The sequence below is a fragment of the Drosophila ananassae genome, chromosome XL (assembly GCF_017639315.1).
Source record: "Drosophila ananassae strain 14024-0371.13 chromosome XL, ASM1763931v2, whole genome shotgun sequence".
Classification (NCBI taxonomy): domain Eukaryota; kingdom Metazoa; phylum Arthropoda; class Insecta; order Diptera; family Drosophilidae; genus Drosophila; species Drosophila ananassae.
In genome coordinates, this window is record NC_057931.1 from 12,674,895 (window position 1) to 12,696,850 (window position 21,956).

The 21,956-nt window shown below is 42.6% G+C and overlaps 2 protein-coding genes across 4 annotated transcripts; both read left to right on the top strand.

Annotated features, from left to right (window-relative positions):
- Positions 1-160: 160 nt before the first annotated feature.
- Positions 161-3,206, top strand: LOC6503081 (UDP-xylose and UDP-N-acetylglucosamine transporter). 3 transcript variants are annotated; one of them, XM_014905813.3, is made up of 4 exons: positions 161-490; positions 604-683; positions 1,669-1,751; positions 1,831-3,206. In XM_014905813.3, exon 4 carries the CDS (start codon positions 1,859-1,861, stop codon positions 2,918-2,920), a length of 1,062 nt encoding a protein of 353 aa, XP_014761299.1. In that variant the 5' UTR covers positions 161-490; positions 604-683; positions 1,669-1,751; positions 1,831-1,858; the 3' UTR covers positions 2,921-3,206. The 3 variants fall into 3 exon arrangements, 2 of the variants coding, with proteins under 2 accessions (XP_014761299.1, XP_001963397.1); XM_001963361.4 differs by lacking the exon at positions 1,669-1,751 and having other exon boundaries at positions 162-490; XR_004310457.2 differs by lacking the exon at positions 1,831-3,206 and having other exon boundaries at positions 163-490; positions 777-1,756.
- A 939-nt stretch (positions 3,207-4,145) lies between these two features.
- On the top strand, positions 4,146-5,660 carry LOC116655335. The gene is made up of 2 exons (XM_032453078.2): positions 4,146-5,086; positions 5,230-5,660. The coding sequence occupies exons 1-2, from the start codon at positions 4,163-4,165 to the stop codon at positions 5,500-5,502; spliced, it is 1,197 nt and encodes a 398-aa protein (XP_032308969.1). The 5' UTR covers positions 4,146-4,162; the 3' UTR covers positions 5,503-5,660.
- The last annotated feature ends 16,296 nt before the right edge of the window (positions 5,661-21,956 follow it).

Genomic DNA, 21,956 nt, shown 5'->3' on the forward strand with positions numbered 1-21,956 from the left:
TATGTATTAAAAAGTAAAAGTTTTATGTATATTATATATTTTGTTATTTTATTTGAACCGGTTAAACAGAAATTGAATTTAAAATGAAAAATGAAAATGAAAAAGCTTTCGATAGACGTGTTATCGGCTGTAAGCTTGCAAAAGCTTTTGTGCTTTTGGCGCTCGCCAACAGCTGGTCACACCGCCGTGCAGCTGTTATTGGTTCTAAAAACACAAACAACAACAAGTAGAGATAGAGGCAACAGCTACGATTGTAATCGCACGATGTTAACACTTAATTGAGGCTCACCTCGCACAACACCTAACCACAACAGCAGTTATAAATGCTGAAGCAGAAAGAGAACCACTAGCAGCAGCAGCAGCAGCCGATGTCGAAACCAAGGAGACTTCAACAAAAACAACAAACATTATAAGAAGGCTGTGAAGGTCGCCGCCAAAGAACAAATGTGTTGGAGAGAATTAAGAGAGCGAGCTAATTAAATAGCAGCAGGTTAGTTCTGTGTGTGTGTGTGTGTGTGTGGGTGGGAGCGTGCTTTGAGGTCTCAATAATTTACATAGTCACAACTGATATAATCAATCTTGTATTATAACGATGACAAACAGAAAACAAAGCGATCGCCAAAAGACTGTAGCTACACGGAGACGGAGTCGGAACCGGAGATACTAGCCTAATTCTTTTCGAGGTAAGTGATCTATCCCAGCCATAAACACCACCAATCGGTAGCTTCTTATCGGAATACTTGCCTTTTAATGGTGATCGTTGGTATTCCTCACAGGTTCGATAGGGAGTTCAGTGATCATCGAATCACAGATCATCAAAACTGGCCAACAACTATTTGAGTTAGAATTTGACCTTGAAATTGTTAAAAATACTAAAGATTGTGAAATAGCCTGAGCGATCTTTGCCACAATCTATGAATCTTCAATAAAACAATCACAATAACAACTTAAATATAATTTCATTTAAAACTATAACAGGAAGTTAAATAATCATTTGAAAGTCTTGGGTGATCTAGACCTCATAAGCTATAATTCTCAAGCGGTTTTGCCGTTTCACAGCCTAACCTCAAAGGCTGAAAGAGCTAAAAGACAGTGGGAATTATGGTTATTTTCTAAATCAAAATATGAAGATCACTAAACAAGACCTATAACCATATAGAATGTGTAGAATGCGAAGTAATAATACTATTTTTCCCAGCACAATACCCAAATAGTACTATGATAGCTCGTCACTGACTATCTCTTTAAATAAAAGTAGAAATAGACCTTGAAATTGTTAAAAATTCCAAAAGATTGGGAAATAAACAGCGATCTTTGCCACTATCTATGAATTTTCAATAAAACAGTCACAATAACAACTTAAATAGCCAATAATTTGGTTTAAAACTATGACAGGAAGGTAAAAAATCATTTTGGTGATCTTGACCTCATAAGCTATAATTCTCAAGCGGTTTTGGCCTTTCACAGCCCAACCTCAAAGGCTGAAAGAGTTTCTAAAAGACAGTGGGAATTATGGTTATTTTCTAAATCAAAATATCAAGATCACTAAACAAGACCTATAACCTCTAGAATGTGTAGAATGCAAAGTAATAATACTACCAGCTCCTCACTAACTATCTTTTTAATTAAAAGCAACAGTTATAATAAATTCCGTACTTACTCCAATAGCTAAAATTTGGCACACATCTTACTTTATATGCTTTATGAACGTCACACATCTGGGTCACAGAATATTTGGTGTTTTTACTGAGGTACTGAGATACTTTATTACCTCATAGCAAAAATAAATGTGCCACTTAACTAATATTGACATGATCTTTTTGCTTCCAGAGACTGTCTGAGTCGGAGTCTGAGTCCGATGGCCGTTAACCTGAAAGCCCTGCTGGGCATGGTCTTTGTCTTTGTGGGATGTTGCAGCAACGTTGTGTTCCTAGAGCTAATCATCCAGATCGATCCGGGTGCCGGCAATCTGATAACATTCGCCCAGTTCCTCTTTATCGCCCTGGAGGGCCTCGTCTTTACGTCCAAGTTCTTTACGGTGAAGCCGAACATCGCTCTGAAGGACTATGTGATACTGGTGCTGTTATTCTTTGGGGCGAATGTCTGCAATAACTATGCCTTCAACTTCAACATACCAATGCCGCTGCACATGATCTTTCGCAGTGGATCGCTGATGGCCAACATGATAATGGGGATTATATTGCTGAAGAAACGCTACAATCTGCGGCAGTACAGCTCTGTGGCGATGATCACAGCTGGTATTATCCTGTGTACGCTTGTCTCCAGCGGCGATGTCAAGGACAACACCCACCATTCACTGCGGGTGGAGACCTCATATTCGGACTTCTTCTGGTGGTCGGTGGGCATTGCCCTGTTGACGATCGCCCTGCTGGTTACCGCCTACATGGGCATCTATCAGGAGGTGATCTACAAGCGATATGGAAAGCATCCCAATGAGGCACTCTTCTATACACATATGCTGCCACTGCCGGGCTTCCTCATCATGGCCGGCAACATTGTCCAGCATTTTGGCATTGCCCTGTCCTCCGAAACGGTCACGGTACCACTGTTGGGTGCCATCGGTTTGGAATGGAAGTTCCCGCTTATGATATTCTATCTGCTGTGCAATGTGGTTACCCAGTATGTGTGCATCAGTGCCGTCTATCTGCTGACCACTGAGTGCGCCTCGCTCACCGTCACCCTGGTCGTTACGTTGCGAAAGTTCGTTTCGCTTCTCTTCTCGATCATTTACTTCCGCAACCCGTTCACCCTCAACCACTGGCTGGGCACCGTTCTCGTCTTCTTCGGCACCATCCTCTTTGCCAATGTGATCAACCAGGTGAAGGACGCCTACCAGGCCCGTTCCATTGGAAAGAAACAGCGCTTCGAGACAGCTCCCAGACCAAAGAAGGTTGATTAAGCGGCGGGCTGACTAAGGTTGTTCAGATGCGGGTACAGTGCGGTACGGCACTGTAAGTTGCTGCAGAGGCCATTACCAATTAATGATTAATTGTATAGTCCTAGAGCCTTGTTTGTACATAGAATACTTTTAAAATTTTTGTATACGCTTAGTGAATAATCGTGTTTTTTTTCTCGTAACCGTCTCAAGTTCTAAATTCTTGTATTGATATGTATCTTTTTTTTCTGTTTTTTTAAATAAAATTCTCGTGTATGTAAAATACCAAATGATCAACAATGAAAAAAGACTATTTTTTCAAACCAAATCCACGGTATATATATTCATTTATGTAACAGAATGAATAAATCATTTCAGATCTCATACAATATACTGGTAAAATATTCTGGCATGGTTTAATTCAAAGGAATAAAAAATTATTCCAACTAACCTGAAGTGATCACTTTCCCAGAACACATTTGAACACTATTTATATAGCCATGCTCTTAAATTTCACAATCAGTATTTTTTAATGCCGAAATTTCCAATAATTTCAATTGCAAGTAGATGACAGCAGAGCAATGGGATTATAGCCCAATACAAATTCTATGAATCTGGTCTTTTTATGCGCTAATATAATAAATGGAATTAAACCCCACAATCATTGTCCACGTAGGTGACGAACTGCATGGTTTATTATACATACTGCATTATTTTAATCAGATCATTTTTAATTAAGATTATTTTTATTCAATGAGTTTATTCAAAAGTCATTTAGCTTGGGAGTAATTTGGGTGAAAGCGAAACAATTTTGATTTACAGAATTTCTAAGATGAAAATATTTGTCTAGTTGGTTCATCTGTTTGTCCACCTATGTGTTTTGTGAAAAAATTGGAATATTTGTTACAGAAATGTGAGTAACTTCTGTAATACATTTTTGTTTAAAATCTTTTAGTTTACATTCAAAATTACAAACAAAAATGTGACATGGAATCTTGGGTAATGAATATTATTTAATGTGTAGTTTGTATTTAGTAAAATATAGAATTTCATCGTCACCAAAATTGAAAGCAGAGTTTATGGGCGTGGCATGAGCGTATTCGATAAGCAACAGGTCAGAGCACCCAATTCCTCGGTATAAATATTTATATACATTTTTTGGGTATTTAAAACAGAAGTAGATTGGAACTGAGCAGGTTTCTCCCCGTCAGTGGAGCAGAGCATCAGTCAGCTCCTCGTCAGCGAATAATTTATTCCAGATCCATCATGGGAAGGAATCCTTCTGTTGCCATTTTGGCCATGGGATTGGCTTTCTGTGCTTTTTGTCACTTTTTCGTCACCTGCAAAGCAGACGATGCTAGTGACTTGAGAAAAGGAATAGAAAGCTTGTCGAAAGTCATGGAGAAGTACCGAGCCGAATTAGACAACAAGGTGAAGTTTGTGAAGCTGCAGGAGGCCATCGATGTTATTGATGAGGCCATGCTGGGCTACCAGGGAAAGGCCAAGGACAGACTGCCCCGGGTTCGCAACCTGAACTCCGACGCCCGACTCACCTACGAGAACTGCGTGGCTCCTGTCTTCGAGTGGTGCATCTCCGTCAACAGTACCTTCGACATAGTCATCCCCTACATCAACGACATAAACTTGTCGAAAAGCGATAAGGATTTGATCTGGAACATGACAGTGAATGCCTTGAATGCGGGCCTCGAAAAAACCACCAAATCTCTAGAGCTCCTCACCAATGTCCAATACAAAACCGCTGAGCTCAAGAATCTGTTCCAATCCATATTGCATGACGTCCACGATGATTTCGGTTATGATGGATTTTATGGCCAAGCGAAGGCGGATCTGGAGGCGAAGATAGCCGACAGTGAGGTGGAACGGAAGACAGGAATCGCGGCTTTCGTTGGCGTTTTGTTTGGTGTGATCGGTGGCGTGATTTTTGGACCGATTGGTGCTGCAGCGGGCTTTGGAGTCGCCTTTGCGGTAACATATGGTATCCAGGAGTGGGCCCATTGGAATCAAAAGAAAACCTACAAGGAGCAAATAGAGGCTATCGACAACTTCTTCACGCTTCTGACTAAAAAGATCGAGGAAGCCACCGAGATAGTGAAAGGCATCGAGGCTGCCCTGGAGGAGGACAAAACCAATCTTCACAAGCTCCGCGGAGTAATTGAAGGCGCCAATATTGTACGTTGTCCGACCCAAAACCTATATATTTTTTTATCCAGTGCTGTAGAGTATATAGCAGGAAGAATTAATTAGATTATGCGGGCTGCTGATCGCTAATATTCATAAAAACGCCCTTTCATGTCTGTTTTCTTTAATTTTAGAAAAAAGACCTATTGCTTGCGGATTCTGTGGGCCTGCGAGCCATGTACATTCCAGACATCCAGAAACTGAAGGATGAGTGCACCAATTACGTGAACTGGCACGGATACGATGCTCCGTTTTATGAGAGGATGAAGTCCAGGACCCGTCGCTCAGCGTCCTCATTCTGCAGAGTCCAACGATCCGAAGCCAAAGATATGTTGGTCGAGACAGCTTCTTCGAATTCCACACGCTTTCAGACAATGAACAGGATCATTGATCAAATAGATTGCTAGGAGACTTTTGAGAACATTTATCTACAAACTCATAGTGTTATGAGTTATAAACTTACAAGTTTGTTTAAAGTAGTAGACCAATGTGACGGTCGAAATTTGGATGTTTTTTGTAATTTTTTTTAACAAGAAAATAAAATGCCATCTTTTTGTAACTTTTACATGTTTATTTCAATACTTTATAGGGTATAAACAATTTTTTTTGACTCAAGATTACCTAAAATTATTAAAAATATTTTTTGTTAAAGCAGAGTCCTGTTCCTCAGAAGCAGAGACCCCAAATGCATATTCACGGTCGGTTCCATACAGAACTTATTCTTCGTAACTCAAAATCGTCACAAATACAATCTTCAGACACCACTAAGCACATAAAAGCAGTTCCCTTTTTTTGTTGATATAATATACTGATGAAATCGAATATAAAAAATTTACAAATGGTTGGATGATATCGACAATTTCCTTCTTAAAGTAGAGCCATTTCGAGGTATGCGTAGAAGCTGCTCTGGCCAATTAGAGCATCATCGCTACGAATTACAGGATTGATACAAGGGTACTGTAGGATAGTTTTTTAGTTAGAGTTAAGCAGACTCTCTTTGTCTGACTTCTAATCCACGTGAGATAAGTTTCGAGTGGGAAACTTCCAGACTATTGATCGAGACTCCGTCGAGTCTCCTCAAGCGACTATACGCAGATTGCCGCTGGCCTTCTGGGTATGGGGTGCAACCGGGAATCCCGGTAGTCTGCATCTTTGGAAGCCTCAGCCACTACGCTGGAACCCGCAGGAATCTTAATTGGCGCCCAACTAGTTCTTGGACCCTTACTGGTTGCTGTAACAATACAAACCCGCTAACTCTAAGTGTTTAGCACATTATAAAAATATTTATTATTACTAAAGACAAAACATATGAAAATTGACCATTAAAACTGAGCATATAAAACTTAAGAAAATAGAATTTAAATAATAACGTTGATTAATTGAATCGGGTATAATAAATAGTACATTATAAACTTGGCATAGGACAAATTGAAAATCGTTAGCATTTATTAAAATCAAAAATCAATTAAATAAAATAATAATATAGGTATTAATTTTTAAAAACCGAAAAAAAACAAAGAAACCAAAAGGGCTCAAAAGAACTTTGGACTTATAGAGTCCGGATTTTTCGGGACACCAGGAATTGAAATTAAAAAGATGTTAAATCATCCAAAAATGGGTTTTACTCACAGGAGAAAATGGGTTTCCTTGTTGAAAAAAGGTTTACACAATAAAATGCCTGTTTTCCCCAATGGGGCCGGAACAAACAAATGAAACCATAGAAAAAATCACAATTTTTACAGGCGATACAATTTGATTAATGCTTGGGCACCGATTCACGTCCTTAGGACATTTACGTTATTTTTTTCCCCCTTTTTTTTCTTAACTTTTTTTTTCCCGGTGATGATTTTTTTATTTTTTTTTCGTTTATATATCTAACATTTTACTTTAGTTTTTTTTTCTGATATTAGACAAAGACTTCCGGAGCCCTCAAATTACTTTGCCGGTTCACTCCACGGGTTCGCTATTGAGCGCGATACTAGGCTGGAACCCCCTCAGCCTGGACCTTCTCGAAAGGGGGAATCTCAGCGGTCTTCCTCCCTCACACTTCGATCTTTCGCGCCAAACTGCTATCAGGGCCTCTTTTGAGCTCCTCCTCCTCCCAAGCTGGGATTACTGCTCCTCCTCCTTGGCGCTCCCTCTGGCTGCGTCGAGCCACCTGTAGTCCTTTCCTTTGGCCTCCCCTTTTGGAATAGCCAAATTCGAACTTCTGCTCGGGCCTGCTAAAACTATTATTTGTGACTACGTCCACCTACTCATTGACTAATGTCACACTCACCAGGGGGTGTTCTCCGATCGACCACTTTCACCAGTAAGGTGGAGGACAATGGGGAGCCTTTGCGCGTCCCCAAAAATTAATTTAAATGCGAGCTGAATCTTCGAATATAATTGCTACAAGGCTGCTTCAACCGTCTAGTCAGCTCAATCTCTCACTCGGGAATGATCCTACCTACTCTCTTAACTGGACCGAAGCCGGAGTTTAGGCGGGCTGACTCCTGGGGTCCACAAATGGCGAACTACCGGAATTCAATTGTTTCAGGCGCTCCCTCACTACCTACAGCTAAACCTTTCCCATAGATGGCGCCACCTTCCGCCAACTGCGGGTCCTAGGGGTCGCTTTACGCTTTCAATTAGTTAACTTTTGACTGACGCCTTTATTGATACTCCAAGACTCTAATATCCGGAGCTGAATCCGACGATTTAATTGAGCGATTTAACAGACTAGTGCTAGAGATGAATAGGGCGGACCGTGAGCGACTAGGCTTCAGTCCGATGGACCCACAACATTTACAAGCAATTATAGGTGCTGCGGTCACGGCTGCACTCTACACTCTAGATGCCGTAAAGTCTCTGCCAGATTTTCTTGGTTCGAAGGTTATATGTGGAGCAAACTATATAGATATAGTAGGGTCCATTATAGTCTGAACATAATGCCCTAGAGGGATCGTGTGGGGCATATATCGAACTGCAATGGCTAAGAAGTAGAGGACGAAAGTCCTTCTACTAGGAACGTTAAAATTTAACCGTGTTAGTAAATGCTGGCTGCCTTCATTACCATTAATGAGATTATATGGAAACATGACACCCAGCAGCGTTCTACTGTTTGTTAGTGTAAGTTGATTATGAGATTCAATGGGATCTCGGTGTACTCCGTGATGACGATCCATACTCAACAATCGGACGGACCCCCTTTCCTGATAGGGAGATCAGTTGGGAATCCGAAAAGACTGACTCTACTTAGAAGAAATGCTTTATTGAAGTCAGTGTAAGCCATTCCGGTGGTAGAGCGGCGCTTCATGATTGATTAATTTTCCAAAGACCTTTGGAGTTGATGGTAATTTTTATAAGAATTTTATAAGAATTTCCCCGATTATATTTAACCATAAAGGATAATAGGGATGACATATACATTGTATATATATTGCAACGTACGATATATATACAATACGTAGGAACGCAATATTTAAATTCTTACAAGATTTAAATTCTAACAACAGTAGCTGTTTAATGAGATTATTTTATCTCAACTGCTGTTTACTAAAAATGTCCACAACGACGAAAAAGAAAATTACAAGCACTCGACTCGACGTTATAATTCGCTATACCATTTTCAACAAAAGGAACTTAAGCCTAGCTCATCTATTGCGGCGAAGCGGGGCGAATTCGCAAGAGAGCGCAACTGAGCTTTTATTTCGCTCAGGCTCCGCCCTATGCTAGCTTAGACTAGCTCTCGACTTCATTATTACGTACTTATGCTAGTAATCTAATTATGCTACACCAGCCCCGTTGAAGGCCTCCATCCGGCTTCAACCAAATGGCAGCCAGCTTATGGATCGCCCTCTTGAATATCACTCCAGCGCTAGTCCTCCCGACGGCGACCCTGACCCTTCCGTCCGATCTTCTGCGACCAGGACCAGATCGCCCTTCCTGACGTCTTGCTCCTGCTCCCGGTGCCACTTCGACCGCACCTGTAGATCGGCGCCCAACGAACCTTTGAAATGCCAATAAAAAGGAATCAGTTCATAATCGAAGTGTGATGTAGTGGTGCTATTTTTTTTTTCGCAACTGTATATCAGATACTACTTCTAAATGAACTGTCTTGGACGCAAAACAATCAAAAAGGGCAATGTAGGACTTGTAGGGTGGCCCACCACAAATTTTCAATGTCGTTTCAATAGGGCCACAGAAATCCACGCCACATATGGAGAATGGGCGGAGAGCACGGATTCGATCTAAGGGTAAATCTTCCATTATTTGAGTCATCAGATGAGGCTTGCATTTAAAACAGCGTACTATCTGACTGCAGACTTCCCGCGCGTTTATTATCCAAACACGCTGTCGCAAGAGACTCTCCAGTGCTCTGGACATCGATCTGGACAAATTGAGAGGGCTTCGTCAACCATAATGGAAACTTGGCATCGTACGATATAGGAGCATTAGCTAGTCGCCCCCCGACCCTTCTATAGACGTGGACCAACAGCAAGCTTTTTTCGAATATTTTTAATTTTCTCTTGATACTCGTGCTCTTGAACTAGCTGGACAATTTTATTAAAAGCTTCTTGATATTCGACAGGTGAATTTACACTATCAAAAGGAACTACTAATTTTGTACACTGCTTTATAAAGCGGAACATGTAAAAAAACACTCTCTGCAGTTTTAAGTGGGAGGAAAATCCTTCAAATCCTTCCAATAAATATGAAGTGGAGACCATTGCGGTTAATCCGACCGGTCCACCTCTGGTGACGGATCAAACCGGGGACTCGTTGGCCACTTATCTTCCGGCTCCGTTAAGAAAGTATGGACCTGTAAACCAGATCGATTCCAGCGTCTCCTTTACGTCTCCACCTCTTGACACGATATCTGCCGGGTTCTGTTTAGTTTATTTTAGTTATTTGATACGAACGTTGGCAACGACGATGGATGGGAACGTATTCAATGAAGACAAACTTCTGAATCTGACCCATATATACTGCGTTCGATTGGTACTTCTATAAGAGGCTTGATTTTACGGCAGAGGTTTGCGAGAAGGTGAGTGGCACATGACTCAAGAAGGCGCTACTTTGGACTTTGCAGTCAACAACGAGACTTTAATATCTTCCGAAGATTCGCAACGAATATAGACGCAGGCTCCATAGGCTCTCATCGATGCGTCATCTCTTTTCTTTTAATATCTTTCTTTTAATAAGGATGTCACCGAAAGAATGTTCCGCTTAGTCGCTTAGTTGACCCATGACTGAGGGTCATCTTTGGGAACCCAAGCGATTCCTAATGCCTTAGTCAGGTCTGAGTCCGAAATTGTTATTGGCTTAACAGTGCTCTCGGATGCAGTAACTTCAGGCGAGTTTGAAAACCACTTACTCAAAACTATCAACTGGTATCGCCTATCTGCTTCATTCACCATCACCATTACTTGGCGATACATCTTTTTAATGTCGGCTATCAGAGCAATCAGAATTTGATTAGCCGAAACCGAAGAAGAGTTGAATTGTTGGACCCACCATCAAAAATCCAAAAATCATTTAAACAAACGACTCGTAGTTTGGTCGTTGTATTTTGAGGCCGTAAGAGACACTGGTGGGGTATTACGTAGTGTGGAGTAGCAAGAACATCATTGTTTACAGGGGACATATGACCTAGGGATTCGTATTCTTCCATAAATTCCACATACATTTTCTTTAAGTTTGGATCTCGAGATAATCCTCTCTCAAAACGCTTGGATCCGACTTAAATGAAAGTTTGACTTCGAATCGACCTGAAGGCAGTATTCAAGTAGTCTTTCGATAATGTTCCTCGCACAACTCCTGTTCTGGCGACAACATCTTTTTAGATGATGGAACTTCTTCCAACGACCAGAATTTTTTCAAATTCTATTCTATTGTTCTATTGATTCTAATATTTCTTCTTGGCAATTCAGGCTAGAGACCGGTTGTTAAGGAGTTGAGGAATTTGTCATATATTTTCCCGATACTATCCATCCGAGGAGCGTTTTTTGCAATACCCCATGGGATGGTTCGGACCTTGCTTTCGGACCTCAGCTCCAATCAACATGTCTATCCGCTGAGGTTTTTAAAAATATGGGTCTGCTAAGGGCAAGTTCTTTGGTAGGGTCCAATCTTTCCCGTTCACTGACTGGTCAGTGTGATAGCCTGAAATGGTTTCTAAAATACAAAAGTCGAACGGAAAGTCGCTACCATTGATTCTTGACTTCACCACACGGTGTGTATCTTTTTCTTTACTTGTGAATTAGATTGGCCAATCTATTAAGTTGCTTGCTAAACCCAGTTTTCGGATGGGAAATTTTCGGAAGGCTGAACAATTGTCTTATTTGGTTCGCAAAGATGAGAAATTCGTTATTACGGACTCTTTTTAGAGTAGCGATAGCTTTGTTCGTAATTACTCTCGGTGACTTGGAATGCCTTGACAGTTCCCTAAGGCTTCACCAGAGAGGCAAGAAATTAAATGATTCAATTTCTCAATAACAGGAACGTTTACATCGTTGTGTACCAAGGTCTCGAAAAGAAAGATATACAATTTTTTAGCTCCGAATAATTTCAACTGAATTTTGGTAATGCTAAACTGGGAAGTCCAGCTCGAGTTGGGCCTGCAGAAATTGCAGTCGCTGGGCGGGTCCTCAGCTGTATTGAAGGCATTACATAAGGACATAATCCTTACCTTGGTGGTTATTGTTAATTCTTCCAACTCGGCTCCAAATTAATGTTGGGTTTATTACTCTAAATTATTAAAATTATTTCTTTTCTAAAAAGGAGCGACTTCGATTCAATTTAAATATTTAAAAATTATTTAAATTTTAATAAATAAATTAAATTTTAATAAATAAAATTAAATAGGTTTTAATTTGAATTTCGGTACAAAAAAACGAAAAAACTAATTATAAATTAATTTAATAAATTACTTTTATTTATAATTTGAATTTAAATTTTTTTTTGAATTTTGAATTTTTCTTAATTTTTATAATAAAAACTAATTTGTAAATTTTCAACCAACGAAATAATCAATTAATTAATTGATAGTCGAATAAATCTATAGTCGAGGCACTGAGTATTTAATGACTCGATGACTCCTTCAATAAAGGCGACGAATAAATCCAGTTGTTAAACAAATGTTGTTTCGCGTTTGTTTTTTGTTTATTGTTTTCGAAGTTCACAGCACTACCGTCGCGAGCAACTTTATAGTTTTGTTTTCAATTGATTCTTTGTGTCACTGTCGCTTTGCTTTCATTTATAAAATTTTAGTAAACAAGTCCACCCGGGGGCGCCTAGCTCATCTATTGCGGCGAAGCGGGGCGAATTCGCAAGAGAGCGAAACTGAGCTTTTATTTCGCTCAGGCTCGGCCCTATGCTAACTTAGACTAGCTCTCGACTTCGACGTATGCTAGTAATCTAATTATGCTACAGTATCTATTCTCTCTTCATCAGTGAAGCATCGTTTTAATATTTTTAAATTATTTTTTATTTTTTGAGCGTTAATGATTGTTGACTAATAATGGGAAAGAATCCTTCTGTTGCCATATTGGCCATGGGATTGGCTTTCTGTGCTTTTTGTCACTTTTTCGTCACCTGCAATGCAGACGTTGCTAGTGACTTGAGAAAAGGAATAGAAAGCTTGTCGAATGTCATGGTGAAGTACCGAGCCGAATTAGACAACAAGGTGAAGTTTGTGAAGCTGCAGGAGGCCATCGATGTTATTGACAAGGCCATGCTACCCTACCAGGGAAAGGCCAAGGACAAGCTGCCCCGGATTCGCTCCTTGAACTCCGACGCCAAAATCACCTACGGGAACTGCGTGGCTCCTGTCTTCGAGTGGTGCATCTCCATCAACAGAACCTTCGACATCTTCATCCCCCACATCAACGACAGCAGCTTGTCGAAAAGCAATAAGGATATGATCTGGAACATGACAGTGAATGCCTTGAATTCGGGCTTCGAAAAAACCTCCAAATCTCTAGAGCTCCTCACCAATGTCCAAAACAAAACCGCTGATCTCAAGAATCTGTTTCAATCCATATTGCATGACGTCCACGATGACTTCGGTTATTATGGATTTTATGGCCAAGCGAAGGCGGATTTGGAGGCGAAGAAAGCCGACAATGCGGTGGCACGGAGGGCAGGAATCGCGGTTTTCATTGGCGTTTTGTATGGTGTGATCGGTGGCCTGGTTTTTGGACCGTTTGGTGCTGCAGCGGGCTTTGCAGCCGGCTTTGCGCGAGAGTATGATATCCAGAAGAGGGCCCATTGGGATCAAAAGAAAACCTACAAGGACCAAATAAAGGCTATTAACAACTTCTTTACGCTTCTGACTAAAAAGATCGAGGAGGCCACCAAGGTAGTTAAAGGCATGGAGGATGCCCTGCTGGAGGACAAAACCAATCTTCACAAGCTCCGCGGAGTAATTGAAGGCGCCAATAATGTACGTTGTCCGACCCAAAACCTATATATTTTTTTTATCCAGTGAATTTCAGTGAAGAATCCAGTGAAGAATTAATTGGATTATGCGGGCTGCTGATCACGAATATCTATATATGTATATACCCTAGTATTGTGTGTGGGGTGGAAGAGAAACGTCCTTTCATGCTTAATAGTATAATTTCTGTTTTCTTTAATTTTAGGACAAAGACCTATTGTTGTCGGATGCTGCGTTTATGCGAGCCATGTACATTCCAGGCATCCAGAATCTGAAGGATGAGTGCACCAATTACGTGAACTGGCACGAACACGACGTTGCGTTTTATAAGAAGACGAAGTCCCAGACCCGTCGCGCAGCGTCCTCATTCAGCAGAGTCCAACGATCCGAAGCCAAAGATATGTTGGTCGAGACAGCTTCTTCGAATTCCACACAATTTCAGACAATGAACAGGATCATTGATCAAATAGATTGTTAGGAGACTTTTGAGAACATTTATCTACAAAACTCATAGTGTTATGAGTTATCAAATTTTTTTAAAGTAGTAGACTAATGTGACGGTCGAAATTTTTGTAATTTTTTTCAACAAGAAAATAAAATGCAATCTTTTTGTAACTATTACATGTTTATTTCAATACTTTATAGGGTATAAACAATTTTTGACTCAAGATTACCTTAAATTATTAAAAATATTTTCTGTTAAAGCAGAGTCCTGTTCCTAGCACAGAATTGTGAAAAAAAGGTATTTTGAATTATTTTGACCAAAGAGTCCATTGAAAATACCATCCTTCTAACTTGAAAAACAACGAAGTTATGGCATTTCCGATCAATCAGTTATATGGCAGCTATAGGATATAGTCGACCGATCCCGGCCGTTCCGACTTATATACTGCCTGCAAAGGAAAGAAGGGTGTGTGCAAAGTTTCAACTCGATAGCTTTAAAACTCAGAGACTAGTTTGCGTAGAAACAGACAGACAGACGGACAGACGGACATGCTCATATCGACTCAGGACATGATCCTGATCAAGAATATATATACTTTATAGGGTCAGAGATGTCTCCCTCACTGCGTTGCAAACTTTTGACCAAAATTATAATACCCTCTGCAAGGGCATTAAAATTAAACTTTTACAGTCATGAGGTGTTTAATTTTCAAATGGTTGGATGATGTCGACAATTTCCTTCAATATAATAGTAAACAAGTTAACAATAGTCAAGCTGCTATTATTTACTGACTTCTTAAAGTAGATCCATTCCGAAATATGCGTATGTAGATGCTGCTCTGGCGAATTAGAGCATCATCGCACAGTGGTTCTGCCAGAGGCCAAAAATTATAGAAAGTGATAAAGTGATCCGATTTTCATTATTCAAAATGCATTTTGAAGTTGAAGGTTGTTGAGCCAAGCAGACAAGGGCGAAGCTGCTAAATAAGTCACATATGTTATAAATCTGAGTAGCAGCGGCGGGTTATCGGCAGTTCTGGTTTTTGTTTACATCTCCCCGTTCGCATGCGCTTTGCTGGTATTTGTAGCGCATGCGCTTTGGGGAGCTTTTTTGGAGAGCTGCTGCACACCAGCAAATCGTGCATTTGTGTGCGTTCGTATTGCTAAGTTCGTATTGCTAAGCTTGGGTACTTGTATTATTGTATTGATTGGAACAGCTGCAAGTTGGGTTAGAGTTGAACCCTCGAGAAATAAAAATATTGAAATTGCCTTGAAAATTGAACTGTGGAATTTAATTCGTTTGGCCGCTATTAAAAACCATTAATAGCTCAACATTTTGGTGACCCCGACGTGATATCATCCGTTCAATTAACGCGATCAGCATTAAAAGTGCCACTGAAACACCTTTGTTTGTTTTGTTGTCGCATTTTAATTTAATTGGCATCTTAATTGGAATAATTCAATGGAATCTGGAGCTGAAGCCACTGCATCTGCTGCGTCAAGCCGTGAAAGGATGCTGCGGAGACGCGCAGAGGTAACATGCCAGGAAATGGAGGTACTGCATCGGAAGGTCAAGGCTGCGATGCAAACTGAAGATTCAACCATTCTGACCCTCGAGTCTATGGAGAAGCGTCTGCGCGACCGTTTCACCACGCTGCAGGAGGAATTGGAGGAGCTAAATTACAGCGAGATCGGGAGCGATTTATATTGGCGATTCTCTCAGCTGGCTACAGACGTGCACGTTGACATCCAGGTGGAGGTGGCCAAGCGTTCTATGCGGGTTGCTGCTCACTCTACGCTGTTAGATGCTACCAATGGTGCTGGGATTTCAAACGCTCCATATAGGCCTGCTCCCTCATTGCCCCCGTTGCCAATGCCAACATTTAGCGGCGGCTATGCTGAGTGGCCGGATTTCTGCGCCCTATTTAGGACAACAATTGACAGCCACCCGCACTTGACCAACATGGAGAAGCTCAGGTGGCTCATTTCCTGCCTGCGGGACTCAGCCCTGGAGACTGTGAGGGCGCTTGAGATTACCGACGCGAACTATGAGGTTGCCCTCGACCTTTTGCGCAACCGTTTCAGCAACCGTCGCTTAATCTTCCAGTCTCACATCAACGAGATCTTGCAGTTAAGGACGGTTGAGCCAGGATCCGTTGCTACTCTTCGAGAATTATCCGACCGATTTAATGGACATATGCGGGCCCTTATGAGTTCCGGGACGTCGGCTGAAATTCAAGGGTGCCTCCTCATCCAGATCATCTTTCAAAAGCTGGACCCTGCCACAAAGGCCAAATGGGAAGACTCGCTGGCAGGAAACACTGATGATAGCCTGCCAACTTGGGAATCTATGGCTCGGTTTCTGGAGCAAAGGTGCCGTACCCTGGAGACGGTGGATTTGGCCTTAGCTCCGCATTTGTCAGCGAATCAAGCGGGCCGTCGTAGGCCATTTAACAACCGATCCTGCATGCTCCTGAATGCTCCGCCTGCTTCGTGTGCCCTGTGCGGCAACCTGGCACACGCTGTGCCTTCTTGCCCAAGGTTTCTCGCCTTGTCAGTTGAGGAACGATACGATGAGGTTCGACGTCTTGCCCTCTGCTTTGTGTGCCTCAAGTCTGATCATTTAGCCCGCGGATGCTCATCCTCCCGCTGCCCAACTTGCCATCGCCGACACCATGCGCTATTGCATCCTTGCGAGCGTTTAGCCAGCGCCACTTCCGTTCCTGCTTCTGGATCGAATCCGGCCAATGTAGCAGGGGTTGCGACCTCTCAGGCTCCTCCTGCTAATGCTCTTATTGCACAGGATCGCAGGGCTGAAATAGTGTTCTTGCCCACCGCCAACATTCTCGTCCGTGGCAGATCAGGAGCCTTTCTTCCTTGTCGAGCGCTACTTGACTCCGGCTCCCAAGTTCATCTCATCACATCCCGGCTGGCCAGCCAACTTCAGCTTCATCGGTCCAAATGCTCTGTAGCAGTGACTGGCCTTGGAGACGCTGAGTTTATTACGGATCGGGCATCGGTTAACGTTTGCCTGAAGTCTCGCCTATCCACGTATTCCGTTTACATTGAGGCAATTGTGGCGTCTCACATCATAGAGCGTCAACCTGGCCTGAACTTAGATGTGTCCAATTGGAAGGTTCCCGCCAATGTGGTGCTAGCTGACCCGGACTTCCACAGAGCTCAGCGTGTGGATCTGCTGATTGGAGCAAGCCTGTTTTTTGATCTGCTCTCAGTCGGGCAAATCCAGCTAGGAGACGGTCTGCCTCTGTTACAGAAGACACGTTTTGGATGGGTAGTTTCTGGAGGAGGTTGCACCCCGGGAAACCCTCGCTTGGCCGCATCATGTAAGATGATTTCTGCTGACTCAGCAACCTCGTTTGACGATCGCCTCGATTATCTTCTCCGCCAATTCTGGGAAGTGGATGCCTGCACTGCGCCTATCGTTCAGGCCACTAAGGAGGAGCTCGATTGCGAGGCCCACTTCGTCATGCACCACGTCCGCCTTGAATCAGGTGCCTATTCCGTTCGCCTGCCAATCAAGCACAGTGTGGATCTGTTAGGGGAATCCTACGCACAGGCTTTGCGGCGGTTCCATTCACTTGAGCGCAAGCTGGATCGTCATCCGAATTTAAGGACCCAATATTCGTCTTTCATCAAGGAATACTTGGATCTGGGTCACATGTCTCTGGTGCCGCAGGAATTGCGAGGTAAGTGCCAGTATTTCCTTCCCCACCACTGCGTCCTGAAGGAAGAAAGTTCCACCACTAAGCTGAGAGTTGTGTTCGATGGTTCGGCTGCTACGGCTTCCGGCTATTCCCTCAATGATGTCCTGATGTCCGGCCCCGTGATTCAGCCTAAGCTTTTTCATACATTGCTTCGGTTTCGGTCCCACCTTGTAGCTTTGACTGGGGACATTTGCAAGATGTACCGCTGCGTAAGGGTCTTTCCGGATGATAGTTTGCTGCAGTGCATCCTCTGGAGAGATTCTATCCACGATGACGTGAAGGTTTTTAAGCTCGACACCGTGACGTATGGCACAAAGCCAGCGTCTTTTTTATCTATTCGCTCAATGCACCAGCTGGCTAAGGATGAAGGTGCCGGTTTTCCCGTTGGCTCTCGTGTTGTCCTCCAGGATTTTTATGTGGACGACCTTATATCTGGTGCCCCAACGAAGACTGAAGCGCTTGAGATAATAGCTCAGACATCGAGCCTGTTGAGCAAGGGTCAGTTTCAATTAAGGAAATGGTGCTCCAACATCCCAGAGGTTTTGGAAGGCGTGCCCGAAAGTGATAGAGAGTCTTACTTGAAATTTGACGATGGCAGTCCGTTCACAAAGACTCTTGGATTAGCATGGGATCCTTCAGCTGACCTGCTGCTTTTTTCCTTTGAAGCTCTTCAGCCCACCGCCAAACCCACCAGGAGATCTATACTATCTTCCGTCGCTCGGTTTTATGACCCAATGGGCTTGGTAGGTCCTGTAGTCACCAGGGCAAAGATCCTGTTGCAGAAGCTGTGCCGAGAAAATTTGTCATGGGATGAAAGCCTTCCTCAATCCCTTCTCTCCGAGTGGTTACAGTTCTGTTCCAGTTTTGACCAAATTCAGCGAATTAAGTTTCCTCGGTTAGTCATTCCCTGTCAAGAAAGGCTGGAGGTCCACGGATTTTGCGACGCTAGTTTAGATGCGTATGGAGCGTGCGTGTATGTATTGTCAGGTTCTGATTGTCGGCTGTTATGCTCAAAGAGTCGAGTGGCACCCATTAAAACTCAGACAATACCGAAGCTAGAGTTATGTGGAGCTGAGTTGCTAGCAAGACTAATGGCTGAAGTTGCTGATCTTGGGACATATAAAGGAGATTATTATTGTTGGTGTGACTCCTTGGTTGCCCTATCCTGGATTCAAGATGAACCTGCTCGATTTAACGTGTTTGTTTCTAATCGCGTTTCTTCCATTCAGGAGCTCACCAAGGCAATGAAATGGCTTTATGTTCCTACTGCCGTCAACCCAGCCGATCTACTGTCCAGAGGTTCTTTTCCCACTGAGCTATTAAACTCCCAGCTTTGGTCCCAAGGCCCTCCATTTCTTCGTGGTTCCAAGGATGATTGGCCCATTGCTGTTGTGGCCGAAAAGGCAGCCATCGAACTTCGCGCCAGGACTTTATTGGCTACGGCTCCACCCAGGGATATCGCCGCATTGTCAAAGTTTGCCAACTCGTTTCCCTCCCTACAGAGAGTGTTCGCCTACGTCTTCAAGTTTTGCCGCCGCATCCGTCACGAAGGGATTTCTGTTCAGGATCTCAAAGGAGGAACCCATCTACTGTTGCGCGCCGTCCAGCTTGCCGAGTTTAAGGAAGAGATAAGCTTACTAAAGTCACGCAGATTGGTTCCGCCCTCAAACCCTCTGGCCTCGCTTGCTCCCTTTGTGGATAATGATGGTTTGCTTCGTGTTGACGGGCGATTGCGGAACTCTGCGTTGGATTTTGACGGACGTCATCCGATCATCCTTCCCAGAGGCCATCCCGTCACTTCGGCCATAGTGACTCACTTTCACGAGAAGAACCTGCATTCTGGTCCTCGGGCACTAGTGGCGAAAATCCGTTCTCAATACTGGCCCATTGGGGGGAGGAAGACCGTTTCAAGGGTTGTGAACAAATGCGTACGTTGTTTTCGCGCAAAGCCTCGTCTACTGGAGCATGTTATGGCCGATCTTCCGACCGAGAGAGTTGCAGGATTCCAATGTTTTGATGTCACTGGTGTGGATTTTTGCGGACCGTTTTTCTACAAGGCAGAGACTCGGAATAAGGGCCCTATTAAATGTTATGTAAGTGTATTCATCTGCTTCAGTACGAAGGCAATCCATTTGGAGTTAGTTAAGGACCTTTCCACCGCTTCGTTTCTGAGCGCCCTCCAACGGTTTATTTGTACGCGACGTAAACCCAGACAGATATGGTCGGATAATGCCACCAACTTTGTGGGTGCCAAGAATGAGCTTATGGAGTTGAAGCAAAGATTCCTCAGCCAGGAGCACCAGGCTTCTCTGCACGATTTTTGCCTGTCTGAGTCTATCGAGTGGCGATTTATTCCTCCACGCTCTCCTCATTTTGGTGGACTATGGGAAGCAGCAGTGAAAACGGCTAAGCACCATCTTTATCGTGCAGTTGGTCCCGCAGTTCTTGGCTTTGAAGAATTAAGGACTTTGTTGTGCCGCATCGCCTCAATTATTAATTCTCGGCCCCTTGTGTCGATTTCAGAGAATCCTGCGGATCTAGATGTCCTGACGCCGGCTCATTTTTTAAATGGCGGACCGCCTTCAACATTCATCGAGCCGGACCTTACTGCGCTAAACTTTAATCGGCTGGATGGGTGGCAGAGAGTCTCCTTCCTGCAGCAGGTTTTCTGGGCTCGTTGGAAGGAGGAGTACCTTACGCTGTTGCAGCAGCGTTCCAAATGGCGCACCCCTGGCCCTGTAATTGCTGTTGGAGACATAGTCCTGGTGAAGGATGAAAATCTACCCCCAATGAAGTGGCCTCTGGCCAGGATACTGGAGCTGGTTCCTGGGCGTGACGGAGTGCACCGTGTGGCCGTTCTCAAAACAGCGGTGGGAGTGACTAAGCGTGCGGTGTCACGGCTGTGTCTGCTGCCTGTCAAGGATTCGGTTGAAGATTCAGCCTTCAACGGGGGGAGGATGTTGAGCCAAGCAGACAAGGGCGAAGCTGCTAAATAAGTCACATATGTTATAAATCTGAGTAGCAGCGGCGGGTTATCGGCAGTTCTGGTTTTTGTTTACATCTCCCCGTTCGCATGCGCTTTGCTGGTATTTGTAGCGCATGCGCTTTGGGGAGCTTTTTTGGAGAGCTGCTGCACACCAGCAAATCGTGCATTTGTGTGCGTTCGTATTGCTAAGTTCGTATTGCTAAGCTTGGGTACTTGTATTATTGTATTGATTGGAACAGCTGCAAGTTGGGTTAGAGTTGAACCCTCGAGAAATAAAAATATTGAAATTGCCTTGAAAATTGAACTGTGGAATTTAATTCGTTTGGCCGCTATTAAAAACCATTAATAGCTCAACAAAGGTATTTACTTTAAATGTATATACTAAGAGTTAAATAAATCCAACAAATTTTTTAGTGAAATTAACAAAATCGATTTAATATTTTTTGTGTATTTTGCGAACGTCTTTTTAATGTTTAATGTTTAGATATTATTTTCATTGTATTAATCAGAGTTTTTACTTCATAAAAGTGTTTAAGTCAGCTGCAGAAACTTGCAATAACACTGTGCGACAAGGTAATGCTTAAGTTGATTTATTATTATTATTTATTATTATATTATTATTTATTATTATTTTTCGCTTCTACTAATCAAAATAAGAATACAAGTTATGGATTTGTTAATATTAATAGCCAATCAGCTTTTATGCACATTCAAATGTCTAATAAACGCTCGTTTTTTTATATTTCTCGGCCTTATAATTACATATTGGGAAAATATTTTTTTTACCAATATAAGCGTTTATTCAAGATTAGTATCTATTCAGTGGCGTAGATAGCTTTTTGATATGGGGGGGGATATGACTCAGAATAATATCCTGTATTTTTTGGAAGTTTTCTTTTACACTGCGATAATAATCCACAATCTGCGATAATAATAATAATAATGCTGTACTGCACAGTCATCGCGTAAAAATTTGTTTCTTTTTCAATTTTGAGATTATATCATCTTATAATACTCAGACCCAAGGGGGGGGGGGGGGATTGATCCCCCTGATCCCCCCCCCCCCTATCTACGCTAGTGTATCTATTATTTAAAATGTATTAAGAAAATATACCGTTAGACTTTTATAACAATGCTTGACATTTTTTTCTCCCAGCTCATTACAAAAAAAATCGACTATGGAACTTGCTAGGCGAGGATACCTCTAAAAAACAAAAAAAAAAATAAGGAAAAAAAATTCGGAATTTTGGAAACAGCAAAACATTATTCGATTTTTTTCCTAGC

Coding starts and splice junctions, on each gene's coding strand:
- LOC116655335 (XM_032453078.2), top strand. CDS start 4,163: ATGGGAAGGAATCCTTCTGTTGCCATTTTGGCCATGGGATTGGCTTTC. Junction 5,087..5,229: donor TAATTGAAGGCGCCAATATT/GTACGTTGTCCG, acceptor CTTTAATTTTAG/AAAAAAGACCTATTGCTTGC.
- LOC6503081 (XM_014905813.3), top strand. CDS start 1,859: ATGGCCGTTAACCTGAAAGCCCTGCTGGGCATGGTCTTTGTCTTTGTG.